This window comes from Asterias rubens, chromosome 17 (assembly GCF_902459465.1).
Source record: "Asterias rubens chromosome 17, eAstRub1.3, whole genome shotgun sequence".
Lineage (NCBI taxonomy): Eukaryota > Metazoa > Echinodermata > Asteroidea > Forcipulatida > Asteriidae > Asterias > Asterias rubens.
Genome location: NC_047078.1, coordinates 4,599,942 through 4,618,774, shown reverse-complemented (window position 1 = coordinate 4,618,774; position 18,833 = coordinate 4,599,942). Strand labels below are relative to the sequence as shown.

The 18,833-nt window shown below is 38.6% G+C and overlaps 1 protein-coding gene across 1 annotated transcript in view; it reads left to right on the top strand.

The window, feature by feature from the left end:
* The window catches only part of LOC117301456 (serine/threonine-protein kinase SIK2-like), a 35,684-nt gene extending 16,851 nt beyond the window's left edge, over positions 1-18,833 (top strand). The window contains exons 7-9 of the mRNA XM_033785450.1: positions 8,689-8,812; positions 14,916-15,133; positions 15,376-18,833. Of these exons, the coding sequence (XP_033641341.1) occupies positions 8,689-8,812; positions 14,916-15,133; positions 15,376-17,076 (2,043 nt within the window). The 3' untranslated portion in view covers positions 17,077-18,833. The remainder of the gene's footprint in view (positions 1-8,688; positions 8,813-14,915; positions 15,134-15,375) is intronic.

Here is an 18,833-nt window from a genome sequence, read left to right as displayed (position 1 = left end):
TATCCCCGGTACCTCGTGGGTGCTGCAGTGTCATTAATGCTAGGTGACTGGGCACCACTCGCAGGAGATTTGCAGATGAGGCCGAGAGATACTGGAAAGGAGTGGGTGACCGAAGTGTGTGTGGGTGGAACAGCGTACGGTGTTCCGACTCCACGTTAGTATTATTACTATTTTATAGATTGACGGGGAGATAAAGGAAAGCGGATTTCGATTCGGAGATGATACTTGAGACAGGGTTGAGGGAAAATTATTTTTTTAAACTTTTAAAACGCTTTCTTATCATCCTTGCATTATAAGGTATTTCAATTAGGACGGATTTGGAAAGCCTTTTTTTGAAATAATTTGTTATTTCTTGAAACCTGGTGTCATATATGTGAGACTTGAAGAACTGAGGGGTTTACTCAAATGTTTAGGAAGTTAAAAATCTCACAAGTTTATCTGTCTTGAATGCTTTGTTTTGTGGGTAATTTAGTTGAATCCATTTATTGTGCAGACTAAAGTTGTGGAATATTGAAATTATTTATGTCGCAAATTTTTGAACTTTTTAAAAAATATCATCAAAGATGTATCATCAATATGTATCAGACCATACCCCCCCTTCCCCAATTAAAAAATAAACTATAAATAAGACATGTCAGAAAACAAATATGTTGCATGAAAATGTAAAAAATAATTAATAACAATAATATAAAATGTATTCCCTACTGGTCCCCCTGGAGGCAGAACAGGGACAATTTCTGATATAAAATAATATTTTACATGCAGGGACAATACAAAGCACAGCACACCTTGGACACCCAGAACCACACACATAGATTATTAATACCTCGCCCTATACCACATTTTTTTACCCCTCGCCAAGGATCCTGCCCATCCCTAATTAATAATGGAATTGCCTACAGGTCCTTGGTCACCCATTGACGTCATTGCCCATTGTTATTGGCTAACTTAAAAAAACATGGCTGTCCCTGCATAGCAACGGAATCCCAATTTATGTAAACTTGGGTTATTGCCACACTGTAGAAGCCACTCAGGCATTCACCCAAACCCTCTCTCCCCTCGAAATTTTGTCTTCTTCTTCTCGACATCCTTAATGGTTGCCGTGGTGATCGGTGGGAGACTTTATAATGGCACGTGGGACGTCAGCGGCAAAGAGCCTATTTCCCAGGGTTTTTATATAATATTACTATATTTTTTTTATTCCTTTTTTAGTTGCCTATACACAGTGCTACTGTAAAAATTGAATGATGTAATGTGTGTAAAATATTTGTTTGGGTTTTACCCGTGTTTTACACCGATGTGTGTTAGCACTGTATGCTCAGTACTTTCCCGAGTCCTGTGAACAAATAAACAGGCATACACACATGTATAAAGTAAAACCAAAATAAATAATTATTCTTGATCCTGATGCAAATTTAAAATAATATGTCTGTAAATTAATTTAGAGAAAGCAAAATATGTGCACAGTGAAATAAATCTGTGTTTCACTCTTTGTAATTACATATAAAACATGTAATAAATATATATTTTGAATACCATTGCAGTGACTTGCATTTGTTATAACCGGGGCAAATATCATAGAGCTGCTCTTTAAAGGAACATGTCGGCCGAGTTGGTCTTCAAAAAGCGTTTCTAACTGTTTGTTATAAAATGCATTTGTTGGAAAGATGTAAAAGTAGAATACAATGGTCCACACAAATTTGCCTCAAAATTGTGTGGTTTTCTTTTTGCTTTGCTAACTAACACCGCCGGCCATTTATGGGAGTAAACAATATGACTCCCATAAATGGCCGACCGTGTTAGTCGACGAGGAAAAGGTAAACCACGCCATTTCAAGGCATATTTGTGTGGATCATTGTATTCTACTTTTAAAACATCTTTCCAACCCTGCATTCTACAACAAACAGTTATAAACGCTTTTCAAAGCCCAACTCGACCGGTCCAAGGCAACATGTTCCTTTAAGCATAATAAATAATTAAGCAAAACAAAATGCTTACCAGAATAGAGTACCAGCCAAACTACCATTCCGTGTTTACAATCTGTCACTGGTATCCTGCTCATTCACAATTGCACTTGAGCCATATTTTCTATTTTTAAAAGCAAGGCTTTGATTTTGAGTCCAGGAGTCAGGAAATTTACAAAAAGTTGGCTTTTATTTGTTCTTCAAATTGGAACACTTTTGATGTACAATAAAGAAAATATAGGCTTCATTCCTCCATTTTTGTCCGGTCTTGTTATGGTAGCAATAGTTAGACTTCTGCCATGTAGCACAATTTAAAAACAAGTTGCAGGATACATTTTGTTGTTTTCACAGACACATTTATTAGTTTCAATTTGATTTTATAAGGTCCATACCAGAACCAATCTTGCTGTGAGAAATATCCTGTCAAAAAGATGGTATTTGAGCAGTCCAAAACAGTCAAATCTTAGTAAATTTATTGTTGTATTTGCTTTCGAAAAGAACTGCTCATAAGAGTTTCAAAACAAAACCATTTAAACTTTGAAGCTCAGTGCTTTATTTACAATATTGATGAATAATTTCCGGGCTCAGCGTCAAACATTCTGTCAGTTTAAACATAATAAAAAATGCCAAACAAAACAGGACGATGAGACAAAAAAGCCATGACAAAAAAATATATATTATTAGACATACATGTAAATACAACTTCATCAAGAGAATCAAAACACACTTTATTGAAATTTTCTTGTTGGAGGTTTATGGCCTGCAGGCGCGTTTAAAGAATACGCCACTGCCATTGTACGTCACCGTGGTGGATATTTTGGCTCTCTGCTCCATGCTCAACAACAAAACAAGTAATGTTTGGGAAAAACACATAACATATGACCAACAAATAAGACGTCATCGTAGAGTAGGGGTCGGCAGCGACGACGGGGAAGAAAAAAAAAAAAAGTGGAAGTACACGCCGTTGAATGGTGTAATGAAGAAACGTAGCTCACACGTAGTTATGATTTTTTTAAGTCCCTCCAATAAACAGGAAAGAAGACTCTCCCTGCTTTGCAAATCGTTTCTCGGGACATGTGTTTTCCACTGAATTGCTCTGAGTTTAAAACGTGGAAAGCTGGAGTGATGACATCATCGTCGCCGGGGCAACGCATATCTTACGACCAACTGGTATAATTGGTAGATTATGGTGGTTTGGACACGGTGTTCGACTGACGGGATGGTAGTGTGGCATAATGTGGTTTAGCTATCGGTAATTCATGGTGTTTACATACGTGGACGTACGTGTACGTAATCGGAACTGTTGGCATGTGCTAGGATATCGGTGTCGGGTAGTTCAGATGCATCGAAGATTTGACCTCCATCTTCGAAGATGGATAAATATACCACAGAGTAGAATGGAACAAGAATTTCCTTTTAGTATTCTGAGAAAGTAAAATGGAAATTTTTCAAAGCTTTTTTTTTTTCTAGTACAGTAATAATATGAAATTAATATTGTTAAGATTTCAGACTAAAATTAAACAAGAAAATAGAACAAGCTATCGCAAACTGCCAATCACAGGGACATGGTATGGTATAAATGATAAAAATAGTTGATCGTTTCGGCTCGTCGTTAGGTTTAAAAAAAAAAAATACATATTTAAAACAGATAAAATCAGTGTTTGTTTTCCCCTAATTCAGTCTGATGAACTGTACAGAGTTAAAACAAATCCAACAACATTTTGCAACTAAACATATGCACAACATTTCACAACTTCAGGGTTGCAATTTATTTCATTTGAAAAGCCAAATCTCAAAGGGCAAATCAATTTCCAAGCCATTTGTCATTTACTAAGAGTTTGAACTGATAACTGGACATGTCTTAATTGAAATCCACCCACGTCTTACGACTCATGAGAGCACACTCGAGACAATCCCTGCCGCTCTTGGTTGGCAGGACAAATTGTTTTTGTTTTTGTTTGGGAAGTTGATTTTAAAGGTTTAAAGGCACTGAACACATACATGTAGGTTATTGGTTATTACTCAAAATAATTGTCAGCATAACAACTTGACTTGGTTAGCGTGCAATGGAGAGCTGTTGAAATTCATACACACGTAAAAAAGAGTGAGAATTGGCTCACTCTGAAGTAACGTAGTTTTTGAGAAAGATGCAATTTCTCACTCAATTAATGTTAAAAGACTTCAGGTAAGGCCTCAAGCCTTATATTGGGCATCTGATGAAAGCACAAACATAAATGGTATTTTTTTTGTCTTGCAATTTTGATGGCCAATTGAGTCAAAATGTTCACAGATTTGTTAATTTATGCATTGGGATACCCAAAGTGAGAAACAGGTCTTAGAAAATTACGAAAGATAGACAGTTGAAGAGGAAATAAAAGGAATAGAGCCTACAGTTCATAAAAGAAAAGTATACATTTTTTTAATGTACCTTAGGTTTTTAAAACTGTTTGATTGTTTTAATCAAATAAAAATATACAAAAAAAACTATCATGCAATTTCCCTACTACATGTTTTAAAATCAAACAGAAATAGCCTGTAGCCATATCAAATATTTAATTATTATACATTGTTTAACAACCATTGGAAGGGAATTAGACTACAAATGGCTGACTCATGCCTCTAAACCAATTCCAGCCAGACAACAGTCTACCTGAAAAATCAATTACATCTCACTGTTATCATCCTTCGTCATCTTCGTTCCTTCTCATCTCTCTCGTCTCGCTTGTCTGTTCATCATTGTCATCAGAGAATTAAAGGCTTTGGGTACTTTTTGTAACACAAAACACAATGTTTACAGATTTACATTAAACTTACACCTGTACACAGTTTGAAGGTAATGATGGCAGTAAGCTTGGGCGATATCACGATATTAGCGAATATCGCGATATTAATTTGGAAACGATTTCGATATCGGATGGATTTGGTTTTAATCGAAATATCGATATATCGCGATTTATAGGTTTGGAGTAAAAGAAGAAGGATAGGTCATTAGAACACCTCTCTTAAGCTATGACTGTCTCTTCTACAACTTTCACTTGGAGTTTGAAGACTGATGATGTCAAGTTTCATTAATCGCGATTATATCGAATATCGCGATAAATTGTCGGCGATATATCGTGAATAAAATAAATCGATATCGCCCAAGCTTAGATGGTAGAAGGCTTCCCTTAAAATATTACTTACTGAGATGCTGTAGCTTTTGAGAAATGAGTAAAACAATGTAACAGAAATAATGTTCATACATGTCAGTTTTAGGATGTAAACCTGTTGTACATGCTAAAAGGGTTTTATTTGGTGCAATGTTTATTGACTCATTTCTCAAAAAACTACAGCACATCAGCATCAAACCTAAGTTTAATATAAATCTATGGACATTGTGTTTTGTGTTGAAAACAAAAGTACCCAAACCCTTTAATGCATGGACTGTGAAAAGGTCGCCTCTTACACAACTGTAATCTTTACCAAATCCACATCGAGTGTTTTAGCAGTTAATTTATTTTTATTGATTATAATCATCCGAGATTCCTATAGATGCTTGCTTAGAGTGGTTCGGAAATGGAAATGTTAATACATTGTAGTTGAAGCAACCAAAATGCTGATATCATGGTCAATGTGTGGTTATGATTATATGGATGATGTATGGTTTATTTCTTAAAGGGTTATTTTGTGGTCTTCGAGCTATCTTAGTTTGTATTTCTTGTTTTTTTTTTCATGTTGTCAAGTTTTATTGAGATACACATCTTGGATTTTGATTTTTTTTTACTAAATTCAGTATTTGTACTGAGGGCCTGTACATTAGAAAATTAGTGCTGGGCGCTGATCGGAGTTTACTCTCATTAAAGGCAGTGGACACTATTGGTAATTACTCAAAATAATTATTAGCATAAAACCTTTCTTGGTGACGAGTAATGGGGAGAGGTTGACGGTATAAAACATTGTGAGAAACAGCTCCCTCTGAAGTGTCAAAGTTTTCGAGAAAGAAGTAATTTTCCACGAATTTGATTTCGAGACCTCAGATTTAGAACTTGAGGTCCCGAAATCAACCATCTTAACGCACACAACTTCGTGTGACAAGGTTTTTTTTTCTTCTTTCATTATTATCCCGCAAGTTCGATGACCGATTGAGCACAAATTTTCACAGTGTTTGCTATTTTATCCATATGTTGAGATACACCAAATGTGAAGGCTAGTCTTTGACAATTACCAATAGTGTCCACTGCCTTTGAAGATGACGTAAATAAATAAAAAAAATCAAACATTTGTTGCAAGAATGTTCACTGTATGTGAAAAAAAAAATCATAAAGTGCTTCTCAATTCATTTATTAATTTCTACATTTATTTGTTAATGTTAAAAAAAAAAAAAAAATAATTCCACCCCTGAGTGTCCCGTCCTCTCCCCTTGCTTGTTCCCAATTATTTTAAATCCAGTCTGTCATTTCTGCAAAGCTGTTTTTTTTTTTTTCAAAAAATATACAAACATCTGTTATTCATCCCCAAAATATATTTTCGAAAGAGAAGAAAACAAAATCATAAAATTTCCCAAAAGCAGTCTCAATGTTTATTTGTTTGGTTATTTATTTATTTATTTGTTACATCAATCCAATTCCAACCCCGTCCCATCCCTAGTTATTATAAATCCAGTCCGTCATTTCTGCAAAGCTGTTTTTTTTTTCCACAAAATATACAAACATCTCTTACTCATCCTCAAAATATATTTTCGAAAAAGAAAGGAAAACAATAATAACATTTCCCAAAAGACTTCTCAATGTTTATTTGTTTGTTTATCTATTTATTTATTTGTTACATCAATCCAATTCCAACCCCGTCCCATCCCTCATTATTACAAATCCAGTTTGTCATTTCTGCGAAGCTGTTAACCCAAATACCAACACCTGACATTTACCCTTCTGGCATCTCGGACACGACGACTAAACAGACTGCGAGAGAATTCCCTGTCTCGTCTGACATGCGTGTAGCTAGCTTCCCCAATTGTTTGCAGGGATACTTTGCATCAATATCAGGGGGGGGGGATTCTAGGGATGGTTGGGGATTTTGTTGCAGAGGGATGCTGGGTTCTGTTTACGGAGGCGGGTAAATTAACGAGGAGAACGGCCGTGTGTTTATGTGGGACAAAATATTTGTCAAGGATTTAACAGCGCTAAAACATTTTGTGTTGTTGTAATTGGGGGGGTCGGATAGCTGAGTGATGTTTTTGGGGGTTAGGCTGTTGTTTTTATCTCTGCAGATTCTGTATGCGTTTGTCATCATTTGTAAAAGTTTGTAATCTAAGTTTAAAAAAAAAATTCTGCTGGCTGTCATATGAAAGCATTGTGAGCACAGCCACCCTCATGTTTTTTTTCTTTTACACATTTTGGTCCATGACATTGTTTTCAGAGTTTGTCGAATACAGGATCTGCAAAGAGTTACTCAATATTTATTTGTTTGCATTTGACATGTTTGATAACAAAAAGTGTGCCCTATTATTGTGGTTGCGCATAATATGTCTAAAAAGTCATTGTGTACTGGTAATTCTTTTCAATTTTTGTTTCCTCAAAATTTGTTTTCCCTTATTTTGGTTTAATTGGGATAGATCATGCAAAGATAAAATATTTATTGTAAATTTGTTCATGTATTAATATAAAAAACAGGCAAGATTGTATTCATACCTCGAAAAGTTAGAAAAGTTGTGATTAATTAGCCTGAAATGTCTATTAAATTCATTGAACACTTTCTGAACAGAACAAAAATTAAAAGTTCACAGATTTACAAATAAATTACAGGGTTTACAGAAGGTAATGGTGAAAGACTTATCTTGAAATATTATTCCATGAAATGCTTTACTTTTGGAGAAAACATTAAAACAATATCAATTTTCACTTGCGAGAATAACGGATTTATTTAAAACACATGTCATGACATGGCGAAATGTGTAGAAACGAGGGTGGGTTTTACCGTTATTTTCTCCCGACTCCAACGACCGATTGAGCCTAAACTTTCACAGGTTTGTTATTTTATTATTCGAGTTGTGATACACGAAGTGTGGGCCTTTGGACATTACTGTTTACCGATGTTGTGGGATTGCTTTTTAAACAGCTACCTGAGCGGAATGTTTTTAACGGAAATGGTATTTTAACTTGTTTATAATGCACTTGTTGACCATTTTAATGTAATTTTGATATGTGTACACTTCTGAATTGTTTGTAATTATCGATTAAAAAATTTGGCCCCAACCTAAAGGTTTTGAAAAACTAAAAACCCTTCTGCCGTTGAGAGCGCACGTCAAAGGACAATGCCGCTGACGTCATTTGTGGGAGTTTGCTTTGTTATACCTCCACGCTGCAACAAAGCGGCTTTACAAATTGGAGCTCCCAACTATGAAGTTTTGAGAGTGATTACAAAACGGGGCTTTTCGCAAATCTCTCAGACAAGCGCTGGATAAGGGTATTCGAAATGATTGTTTTTTTACACAATCAAAATCTATTTATAATCATATGACTCGATTTCCTTATTCATTAAAAACATTTTTAATGGAATTCAGCAAAGTTCACGACTTGACATTTTCGTTCAACCAGGTCTTTAAAACCTACATCATGTGTACACACGATGAGTCTTTATACACGATAAAATGTCCCCACTTTTTTTCTATAGACCAGAATATCAAGCCTGTCATTGTCAAAGCAATAATATTATTAACAAATTGTGTATTTATTTTTGTCCACTTTAGAGTCTTGGTGTTGTTCTCTATGTGCTGGTCTGTGGTGCTCTTCCGTTTGACGCCAACACGCTACCTCAGTTGAAGGAACGCGTCCTAGCAGGAAGATTCCGCATCCCGTTCTTCATGTCCACAGGTTACTAACTTTTTTATTTAATCAAGAACATTATTTTAAAGGCACTGGACATTATGTTTGGTTATTACTCAAATTAGTTGATAGCATAAAATAAAGACTTACTTGGTAACGAGCAATGGAGAGCTGTTGATAGTATACAATATTGTGAGAAACAGCTGAACTAATGTAGTTTTTGAGGTAATTTCGCACTCAAATATTGTTTAGTCATCTGAAAGCACACAAATTTGTACAAGGTTTTTTTTTCTTTTCATTATTCTCTTTCAACTTCAATTACCAATTGAGCCACAATTTTCACAGGTTTGTTATTTTGTGCATTTGTTGAGATACACCAAGTGAGAATACTGGACTTTGACAGTTACCAGAGGTGTCCAGTGCCTTTAACATTGGTTAACTGAATAGTGAAATTCTTTTTATGAATTCATATCAAGTATGTAAACCACAAGAAAACCTGACTGGGTAAATTTTTGATCCATTTTGGGGTGAACAAAGAAAAGTATTTAATTGTTCAGGGGTGCCAGTCAGAAGTCACACAACTGTGTAATGACGTATTTAGCTAGGGATCGCACGCAGTGTCTGGTTCTGATGCTTTGTTTCGGAATGGGAAAGGCAACAAGGCGTTTTCTTTGTGGGAAAAAGGCGCCTGAATTGGGAAATTGTATTGGACCATGTCAATATGTAAGTTAACGCATATTTTTTTAAGGGAAAATATGTATGCGGCTATCCCTAAACTCTAGCCCAGTATGCATTGTCTATTAAAAAATGCTTGGGGCTAGTAAACACTGCTTCTCAAACTCTCCCTTTCTGATATGAATGAAATATTTTGATTTTTTTTTACCATTAAAGGCAGTGGACCCTATTGGTAATTACTCAAAATATTTGGTATCACAAAACCTTCCTTGGTATTGAGTAGTGGGGAGCGGTTGATACATGTACGTAGTATAAAACATTGTGAGAAGCGGCTCCCTCTGAAGTAACATAGTTTTCGAGAAAGAAGTAATTTTCCACGAATTTGATTTCAAGACCTCAGATTTAGAGTTTGATATCTTGAAATCAAGCCTCTGAAAGCACACAACTTCGTGTGACAAGGGTGTTTTTTCTTTCATTATTATCTCGCAACTTTGACGACCAATTGAGCTCAAACTTTCACAGGTATGTTATTTTATGCATGTTGAGATACACCAAGTGGGAAGACTGGTCTTTGACAACCAGTGTCTAGTGTCTTCAAAAGGAACATTACAGAATTGGTAACAAAAAAATATGCCTAAGATCACAGATTTACATAAAACTTACACAGTCTAAAATGATGATGATAGTAGAAAACATCACTTGAAATATTTCTGTCTGAAATGTCAGATTTGATGAGAAGTCAATAATCTAATTTCACATTTGGAGTTATTGCTCAGTGAGCCTTTTAATAATTTTTTTGTTTTATAAATGTCATGCAAAATGTTTAATCTGTTTTTCACTGGTTTCTCAAGGCCTATCGATCTCCTTTTTTCCCCAGTGGATTACACAGTAAAGTGCTTACACTACCAGCAACTGTTTTGTTAGCAAAAACCAATTCTGTAATGTTCCTTTAACTGGTTGTGATCGCTACCATGAACAAAACGCAAGAAAGATGAACGTGACATACATCTACATGTTTAAAATCAGGAAACCAAACCTGGACAAGGAGATATTAAAAAACTACAGACCCGTTGCAAACTTAAAATATCTTGGAAAAGTCATCGAACGAGTAGTTTCATCACGTATTTCTGATCACGTTCATACTTTCAACCTGTCCGACGTGTTCCAGTCAGCATACAAGCCTTTCCATGGGACCGAGGCTGCACTAGTCCGTGTGAGCAACGATATTCTCTCTTCTATGGACAATGGTAACCTTACAGCACTAGTCCTGCTAGACTTGAGTGCTGCTTTTGACGCTGTTGATCATAACATCCTTCTCTCTCGGCTCCAGAATCACCTTGGCATAGAGGACACAGCCCTAGCATGGTGCAAATCGTATCTCCACAATAGAACTCAGCATGTATGTATTGGCACTGCGATATCCGAACCTGTTGTTTTGAACTACTCTGTGCCACAGGGGTCGGTACTCGGCCCGCAGTGGTTTACGCTGTACACTTTACCGATTCGTGACATCATCCTCAAATTTAATCTGAATTACCATGTGTACGCAGACGACACTCAGCTATACATCACGTTTAAATCTTCTCAAGAAAACGCCAATGCATCTATTGCAAGACTTGAGAAGTGCATCCAAGAGATTCGACGTTGCACCCAACAAAACTTCCTGAAGTTAAATGATGATAAGTCAGAGTTCCTTTTATTTGGGTCACGCCAACAGTTAACTAAGGTTTCAGTGCCATACATCTCCATCTGTGATGCTCGGATAGCTCCCTCGCTGGATGCTCGGAACGTGGGGGTTATTTTTGATTCATCGATGACACTTCAGCCACACATCAGCAATATTGTTCGTTTGTCATCATATCACATCAGGAATATAGGTAAGATTCGCAAGTACTTGGACAAAAGTGCCACTGAAAAGGTCATTCACGCATTTGTTACTTCTCGTCTTGACAACGGCAATGCTCTTCTCTACAGTCTTCCTAACAACCAGATTTCCTGACTTCAACGGCTCCAAAATACTGCTGCCCGCATTGTGACAGTGTCTAGAAAATCCTGTTCTATCACCCCCATTCTGAAACAACTACACTGGCTACCTATCTCTCAACGAATCATCTTCAAGCTGATGCTCATTGTCCACAAAGCTCTAAATGGCAAGGATCCCCACTATATTTCTGAACTGCTTCAAGTTTACACTCCATCAAGGAATCTTCGATCAAGTTCCATGCTTCTCCTCATTGAACCCAAGCCTCGACACTTATGGGGTGACAGGTCTTTTTCTTCAGCCGCGCCACGCATCTGGAACTCTCTACCACTTAATCTTCGATCTTGTGTTTGTACCGCAAAATTCAAGTCTCTTCTCAAAACTTATCTTATGTCACAGGTTTTCAATGACTAATTTTGTTGTGTCTGTTTTTCTTTGTGTTGTGTTTTGTTTCTGTTTTGTTTTTGGTTTTACTGCGCCTTGAACACCCAGCAGGGTGGATATGTGAACATTACAAGTCTTATTATTATTATTATTATTATTATTATTATTATTTATTATTTACCATGTTTACCATGTGAGTTTTTATGGTAATTAACTAGTAGAATAATTACCAAAAGTTGACCCTAATGTATACCTTTAAAGACACTGGACACAATTGTCAAAGACCAGCCGTCGATTTCACAAAACTCTTCCTAACTTAGTATTAATCTTATGACTTACATGTAAGGCGAGTCCCAACCCTGCACTGTAGCGTGCAGACCTTAAGATTGATCCTAAGTTAGGACAAGTTACTCGTCCTAACTCGAGATAAGACAAGTCCTACATGTAACTCTCTGTGAAATCGCCGGCAGTCTTCTCACTTGGTGTATACAGTCTCAACATGCATGAAATAAAAAACATGTGAAAATTTGAGCTCAAATGGTCGTCGAAGTTGCGAGATAATAATGAAAGAAAAAACACCCTTGTCACACGAAGTTGTGTGCTTTCAGATGCTTGATTTCGAGACCTCGAAACCTAATTCGGAGATCTCAAAATCAAATTCGTGGAAAATTACTTCTTTCTCGAAAACTACGTCACTTCAGAGGGAGCCTTTCTCCCAATATTTTATTTTATACTATCAACCTCTCTCCATTACTCATTACCAAGTAAGGTTTAAAATAAATGCTAATAATTGTTTTGAGTAATTACCAATAGTTTCTACTGCCTTGAAGCAGCTCGGTGACATTTGGCCCAGATTGCCATGTCTAAATGGACAACAATGCGCGGCTGATTTTTTATATACTTCTTTTAGTCGCTTTATGAAGTCGTATCACGTTCTATGCGTGGGGGTTAGTGATGGTACTTGTATTTGACAAGCTGTTAGTGTGAAATTACAGAGAGTCGGTGGCATTTATGCGAGGCAAAACCGGCTACAAGGATTGCCTGGTAACCACATAAATGTTTTTCGCCTACTTTAGTCCGATTTCAGAATTTTTGGGGGAAAAATTAGAAAAAATGTGATTAAATATCCTAACAAGTCTACACCATAAGATAAGCCCTTGTACTCAATATTATTTGTGTACTTTTTTTTCCCCAAAGGCCAAATATCATCCATGTAACCATGAATGGTTTGGGGTTTTGTTTTTATGCAAAAAGCCAGACACACAAGGCCTGAAAGCTGTTGACAATGTTTTGTTTTCAAAAAGGCACATGGACACATAAACTAGTAAATGTCACCAGTATTCTCACTTGGTATTATTCCCAAAATATTCATACAAATATATCAAATCTGTGAAAATTTGGGCTCAATTGGTCATTGATTGCAAGAGAATAATGAAAGAAGAAACACCCTTGTTGAACAAATACAATGTATGTGCTTCAAGGTGCCTTAGAAAGGCGTCAGGCCGGAACCATTTCTCAGGAGTGAGAAATCAGACATACACGTACACACATGTATGTACATGTACATGTACACACATGTATGTACATGTACATGTACATACTGTATGTACGTGTACATAGTGTACAGACATGATTGTAAATAAAGCGTTTGGAGTTGAGAATTTATTTTTGACATGTTGACAGGAATTTGTTGTTTACTGTTTGCCATTTTTCAAGTCCCTATCCCGTCTCGTCATTGACAACGCACACAAAATATAGCCTGAGGTCAAAATGCTTGCGTACAGCATGTATTTTTAGAACTATGTACTTACAAGCCTGTTGCCAAAAGACGCGGTAATGGTCACTCAGTAATGTCCCAAATGGGGAAGGTTTTTTTTTTTTTTTTTTTTAAGGATTGTTTACCTATAGGTTGCAGAAGAACATGTATTCGATCCCACAACCTTATGATTGAAATCCCTGACTCTATCCAATGCTTTTTAATGTAAATTTCTACGTGGACTTTTCAAATTGCACTAAGGACATCACTTTGATAAAAATAAATGGCTGTCAGATAAACATTTTACTTTACGTGATCACCGCATCATCAACGCACCAGACTATAGACCGTATTGAATAACCCCTTTTTGCTATGAAAAGTCGCCATCTTGTAAGGCAAACCGTATGCGCGTCTAAACGCGTTCGTCATCGAAGCACGCAGCACGCAACATTCCCGGTTTGATTTCTACGGCATATGCACGCACACACGCACTCACACGCACAGACGCCACCTTGTAGGTCAGATATTTGAGTCGCCTGACGTCATACATGTATTCAATAGGTCTATTTCAGGCCTGATACATCACTGAGGCAACGAAGGCGATTGCCTCCATGCCCCCTGGTCTTTGCCTTGGTGCCCTTGAAATGCTCTAGTAGAAATTTACAATTTTCTCACACATAGGGTTACCCTTTACGATGGAGAAAATACCTTGAAGCCCTTGCCCTTTCAAAAACGAAGCATGCTGGCCTGAGACTCGGTAGTCTAGTCAAGGAGCCAACATACAACTTGGACATGTACGCCCGCGTGTTTTTAGTGAAATAGAACATGTTTGTATGAGATTCAGGTACTTAGCTTCTATTTTTAGCATTAGCGTGGAGTGCTATTTACCTCCATAGTTGGCTCTGTTAAGTATCAGGCTTGCTAGAAAAAAATAATCATAAAAGCACTCCAAAAAGTAATGTATTGACTTTCAGTCCAGCATGTCCAGTGCCCAGTTTCATACAGCTGCTAAGGCAGAAATGCTTACCGGAATCAGGTTATCAGGCAAACAACCATGTCACATAATGCACATTGGGACTGGTGTGTCCTGCTTATTTCTGCTTAGCAGAATTTTTCTTAGATGCATTTTCTGATGAAGCAGCTCTATGAAATTGGTACCCTCAACAGGTACCCTATTTCATGCTTGCCAGTTTGTGTAAACTTAAGTGCTTTACGAAATTATGGAAAAAATATAATGTAAAGATTTGACATGGCATTAAAATCTATCAGCGCTCCAAACTGCTCGTCCATGACACCCCATTATATTAAATTCACATTTTTATCAAGGAAATCTTTAACTTCTTCCGTTACTTTAGAGTGTGAGCAGCTAATCCGCAAAATGCTTGTGATAGACCCGGCGAAACGCTACACCATCGAGCAGATCAAGAATCATAAATGGATGCAGATGGACGGTGGGGAGCCCTCGCCAGTCACCAGTCCGGTCGCTGAGATTCCCAAACCCATCGGAGAGTTCAACGAGCAAGCATTGCGTCTCATGCAGAGTCTTGGCATAGACCAGCAGAGAACTATTGAGGTGAGAGCAGCTCTTTAGCTTAGAAATTTGCTCTACTTGCTTAGCAGAAATGACAAGGACACCAGTCACAATGTCAACAACATGCTATTTTGGTTGGTAACCTTTTTTCTGCTTAGTAAGAGTTTTTCTGTAAAGCAACTCTTGGCCCTGGATCACTTTAGGGTGAACGTTGGGGATGTGTATCATACACCTCATGAAATCTTTCAAATATTGACATTGTGGTTTTTATACTTTTATTCCAGTCATTACGAAGGGACGCATACGACCATTTTACCGCTATTTATCACCTACTAGTTGAGAGACTCAAACTCCACCGTTGTAGTTTCCCCGTCGAGAGCAGAGTAGACGGACGTTCCCGACGGCCGAGCTCCATCTCTGACCATGCGATCATGCGGAACAAGGTGGTCGGCACGGGCACGAATATGCCTCACATCGTCCCAGGTTCGCAGCAGCAACAAAGCAGGAGTCCAGTCAAACAGCATTCACAACAGCAAATCATGGGCTTCAGACCGGTACAACCCGCCTCGCAGCAACAGCCCGTCAAGTCTGAAGCCGCTCACGCGGCATTGCAACGGAAGCGAAAGGAGCCAATTCTCCAGCCGTCGACGTGTATATTTAGTGAGGGGGAGGTCGTCAGCGTCCCTCAGGTTGTAAGCGGGACTTTATTAGAGCCGCACCCTCGTATGAACTTCAGGAAGGTCCGGTCAATGTCGCCGAATCACATGGTCGTTACGTCTATTGACGAGGGGGTGGAGGTAGACATGCCGGAGAGCGAAGGAGAACTTGAGAAGATCTCTAATGAGCAACTCATGGTACAACGGAGACATACATTAGGGGAGACCTTTGACCTCCCCCCAAGCATGGAGCCGACGCTCTCAGACTTTGGTATCGAACCTCAGGATTTGTCAGCTTCATTCGATTCTCAGGAAGAGATGGAAATCGCTCAGATTTCCCAGGGTTTTGCTCAGGGTATGGGACAGGGAATGTATCAACTAGGTTCGGGAAGTCAGTGTAACTCTCCGGACCTCTCACCGACAGTACAAGAGCAGCATTTGATAGGGCAGCAAGTTGTTCAAGGTGTAACTGAAACGCTTTTACGGACTGGCAGCCAGTCGCCGACGAGCTTTAGGGAAGGCCGTCGAGCATCGGACGGACTTCTTTTGCAGGACTCTTTCAATAGGCAGCACAAGAATCTACCCCGTACTCAGGGGTTGAGCGAACTGCACGCGAGGTTGGATCAACAGCAGGGAGTGGAGTTCACAGACTGTAAAGTTATAGCGGAGCAAGCTAAACAGCAGCAGCTGCAGCAGCACCAAGCCCGCCTGCTGCAGCACATGGACTCTGTGCAGTCCACGGACAGCGGCTCGTATTCACAATGCCAGGTGGGGCAGCAACCGGTCACGTGGCGTCGATTCCCCGCCCAGGTGCAACAGAACCAGCGCCAGAATCACTTTCAGGCGATGAAGCACACCATGCAGACCGAGCCGGCGCAGGGCACCGGCTGCAGCTTCGACGAGCTCTCCCGCGGCGTGACGCCCGCACGGAGCCTCCAGCACCACCTCATGCAGCAGCGACTCATGCAGAAGCGGCAGCAGCTTCACAAGCAGTCACAGCTCAGCCAGCAGTTTCAGCAGCTACATCTGGAGCGACAGCCGAGCTTCGATGGCCGGCCACCTCCCCCGAATCGGGCGGACTCTTACAAACAAGCGCAGCAGCATCCCGTACTTCCGCAGTTCTCCATGAAAGAGGAACCACTACGCAGCATCACCCCGCCGGGAACGTATTCACAGGAGGCGAGTCACCATAGCAGCCAGGCAGCTTCGAAACAACTCCTCTTTGGTTTACCGATGACCCACCACAGTTTTGACAACTCACAGTTTGAGTGTATGGACACTTCAGAAGGACCTGCTGGACAATCAGGGTTCTCGTATACGCCATGCTAACAAAATTGCCATAGTGACCCTAAACGTACTTGCCAAATCTTTCTACCAACATGCGTAGACTGCCTGCCGACATTGGAGTGAGTTCTGGGTATTAAACTTTATTGAATTGAACAGTTTTTGATGGTTTAGTTTTGGTGAAGAACTAAAACTGCATCCAGGTTTTTTGTGAAGTGTCAAGGCGCACACCATGATGTATTCAGTTTTTAACCACAGCAAAAGTGTAGAATATATATTTGAAGTTAAATTCATCAGATTTGATGATACTGAAGTCAGAAGAGGGGAGGAACAAAATATAAAAACTTGTAACGGAGAAGGAGGAGCAGCAACATGTTTTTGAAAAATCACAATTTTTTCCGTTTTTGTACATGTTTGAAAAGCTTCCGCTACTCAAGTAACTAGGCATAACTGGTTCCATTGGTATTCATAGTAGAGAATGTATGCAAAGTGGTATTCTGGGTACACAATTTAAGCAAGCCTGCCTTTTGGGTCAGTTTTAACCCATCTGGCTACTGTTGAATGAATGAAAGTTATTTTGACCGAGCAAAGTGACCATCGGTCAAATCATAAATCAGAAATATTTAACAGCTAATGTGTGATATTTGAACATTCTTCCACCAGGTTTTTGTACTCTCCCTTTTTTTGGCCAGGTCTTGAATCCTGTCGGCCATCTTGGATTCTGTGGGCCTACTTGATTTATAAATTCATAGAAGATCGGGCTTACCTTCGGAGCATTAATACTGTGTGAAACCAATTTGATTTTTTAAAACTTTGGTAAACCAAAAAGTGGTGTGACTTTTAACAGTTTACAAATTTTAAATATTTGGAGACGAAAAGTTGACTTTGCAATGTGCACAAATGCATTATTTCGGACTCTGTGCACTGATTTTTTATCGATGTGTGTGATGCACTTTGGCCAGCATAGGATATTTTTGCTACACCTAAAAAAAATGTCCTCTTGAAATTATCTGAGAAATTGCATTCAATTTAGAAGGACACAAATCCTGCCTGCGGTCAGTGTGTTATAAATGTCTTTATCCAGTGCAAATTTATTTGTTTGCAAACTGCGCTGGATCAGACAATCAAACCAGTAGTCTCAAAATAAATCGTCTCCGAATCGCCGATACTGACAAATTAACTCTCCGATTTGAAAACCCATGAGATCAAGATGGTTTGAAGACAAAAGAAAATGTACTTTGTCTTTTTTTTTTTTTTTCATTTCGTCTTAAAATACCATCGACAGAGCGTCGGCGATGCAATTTGATCTTTTGCAATCAAATCCGATTTGATCTTTCGCAATCCGCTGGCATTTTCGTTGTTCTCACTGAGAAAAAGCCAATGTTTTACCTTCGGTTGACCTTTTACACATTTGTTGGGTTCCCAGATTGTTAGTGGGATCAAAAGATAACAGATTGAAAAGTAAAACTGGCACTAGTCTATTTCTGCTGGCATCAGTGTATGTATTGCTGGTGTAGACCTTTCTCGACGCAACTATTTATGGGAGGTATTTTATTTAATTGAAAAGTTTGCAACAAATGCTGAAATTGATTGAATGTTTTGCTTACATTCGGCCGTTCATGCCAACAAGTGATGTTTGTTTACCAACAATGTAAAGGTCTATTGAAAAGTTAGGGTAAAACAAAACCAAAAACATGATATAATTATTCATAGTGTGGATGTCAAATGATTGTTTAAAGACACTGGACACTATTGGTAATTGTCAAAGACCAGTCTTCTCACTTAGTGTATCTCAACCTATG